At 57.9% G+C, this 1,273-nt stretch overlaps 1 protein-coding gene across 1 annotated transcript in view; it reads right to left on the reverse strand.

The window, feature by feature from the left end:
- Positions 1-205: 205 nt before the first annotated feature.
- The window catches only part of LOC103586523 (uncharacterized serine-rich protein C215.13-like), a 131,413-nt gene continuing 130,345 nt past the window's right edge, over positions 206-1,273 (reverse strand). Inside the window, exons 7-8 of the mRNA XM_008567819.1 lie at positions 1,073-1,273; positions 206-521 (exon numbers count right to left, since the gene is read on the reverse strand). Coding sequence (XP_008566041.1) covers positions 206-521; positions 1,073-1,273 — 517 coding nt within the window. The remainder of the gene's footprint in view (positions 522-1,072) is intronic.

Consider the following 1,273-nt stretch of genomic DNA (forward strand, 5'->3'; position numbering starts at 1 on the left):
TTCCTTCTCAAAGGGGGACTTTTGGGCCCCCACAGAAACAACTCTAAATGAGAATTTTCTGGCCCTGGTGACAGGTGACAGAGGAGTTAGTCCTGCTTGATACTCCCAAATTGCACTCTGGGGATCAGGGACCACCGACTCGACTCCCCTCCTTAAGAGGTAGCTTCCCTTGCTTTTCCTCTCTCCTGTGTTCTCTTGTGGGTTTTCACGTCAGGGGAGCAAGGAAGGTGGGGGGGAGAGAGGAAGCTGAGGAGGAGGCCGAGGAGGAGGCTGAGGAGGAGGCCGAGGAGGAGACTGAGGAGGAGGTCGAGGAGGAGACCGAGGAGGAGGCCGAGGAGGAGGCCGAGGAGGAGACTGAGGAGGAGGCCGAGGAGGAGGCCAAGGAGGAGACCGAGGAGGAGACTGAGGAGGAGACTGAGGAGGAAGTCGAGGAGGAGGAGGTCGGGGAGGAGGCCAAAAAGGAGGCCGAGGAGGAGGCTGAGGAGGAAGTTGAGGAGGAGGCCGAGGAGGAGGCCGNCATCCTGTTCCTGAGGGACTTTGCTCTCTGCGACCTACAGAACCGGCTACATAACTTTTCGTTTGTTTGTTTGTTTGCTAACATTTACCTATACATATCTGTGGGGTGCAGTGGTCGATTCAGCACATGCATATACTGCACAGTGGTTCACCTAGGGTGGATTGCATGGTCTGAGCTGTCAGCCCACCCTTCCGCTCCCTGCCCCCAGCCCAGCTATGTAATTTGCAGGCTCTGAATCTTAAAATGGCTCAGCAGAGCTGAGTGCGGGGCTGGTTTTGACTGCCGCAAAGCCAGCCCTGCTGCCCAATGTTTCCTTCTCAAAGGGGGACTTTTGGGCCCCCACAGAAACAACTCTAAATGAGAATTTTCTGGCCCTGGTGACAGGTGACAGAGGAGTTAGTCCTGCTTGATACTCCCAAATTGCACTCTGGGGATCAGGGACCACCGACTCGACTCCCCTCCTTAAGAGGTAGCTTCCCTTGCTTTTCCTCTCTCCTGTGTTCTCTTGTGGGTTTTCATGTCAGGGGAGCAAGGAAGGTGGGGGGGAGAGAGGACGCCGAGGAGGAGGTCGAGGAGGAGACCGAGGAGGAGGCCGAGGAGGAGACCGAGGAGGAGGCCGAGGAGGAGGAGGCTGAGGAGGAGGCCGAGGAGGAGGAGGTCGGGGAGGAGGCTGAGGAGGAAGTTGAGGAGGAGGCCGAGGAGGAGGAGGCTGAGGAGGAAGTTGAGGAGGAGGCCGAGGAGGAGGCCGAGGAGGAG

This window comes from Galeopterus variegatus, unplaced genomic scaffold (genome assembly GCF_000696425.1).
Source record: "Galeopterus variegatus unplaced genomic scaffold, G_variegatus-3.0.2 Scaffold348, whole genome shotgun sequence".
Lineage (NCBI taxonomy): Eukaryota > Metazoa > Chordata > Mammalia > Dermoptera > Cynocephalidae > Galeopterus > Galeopterus variegatus.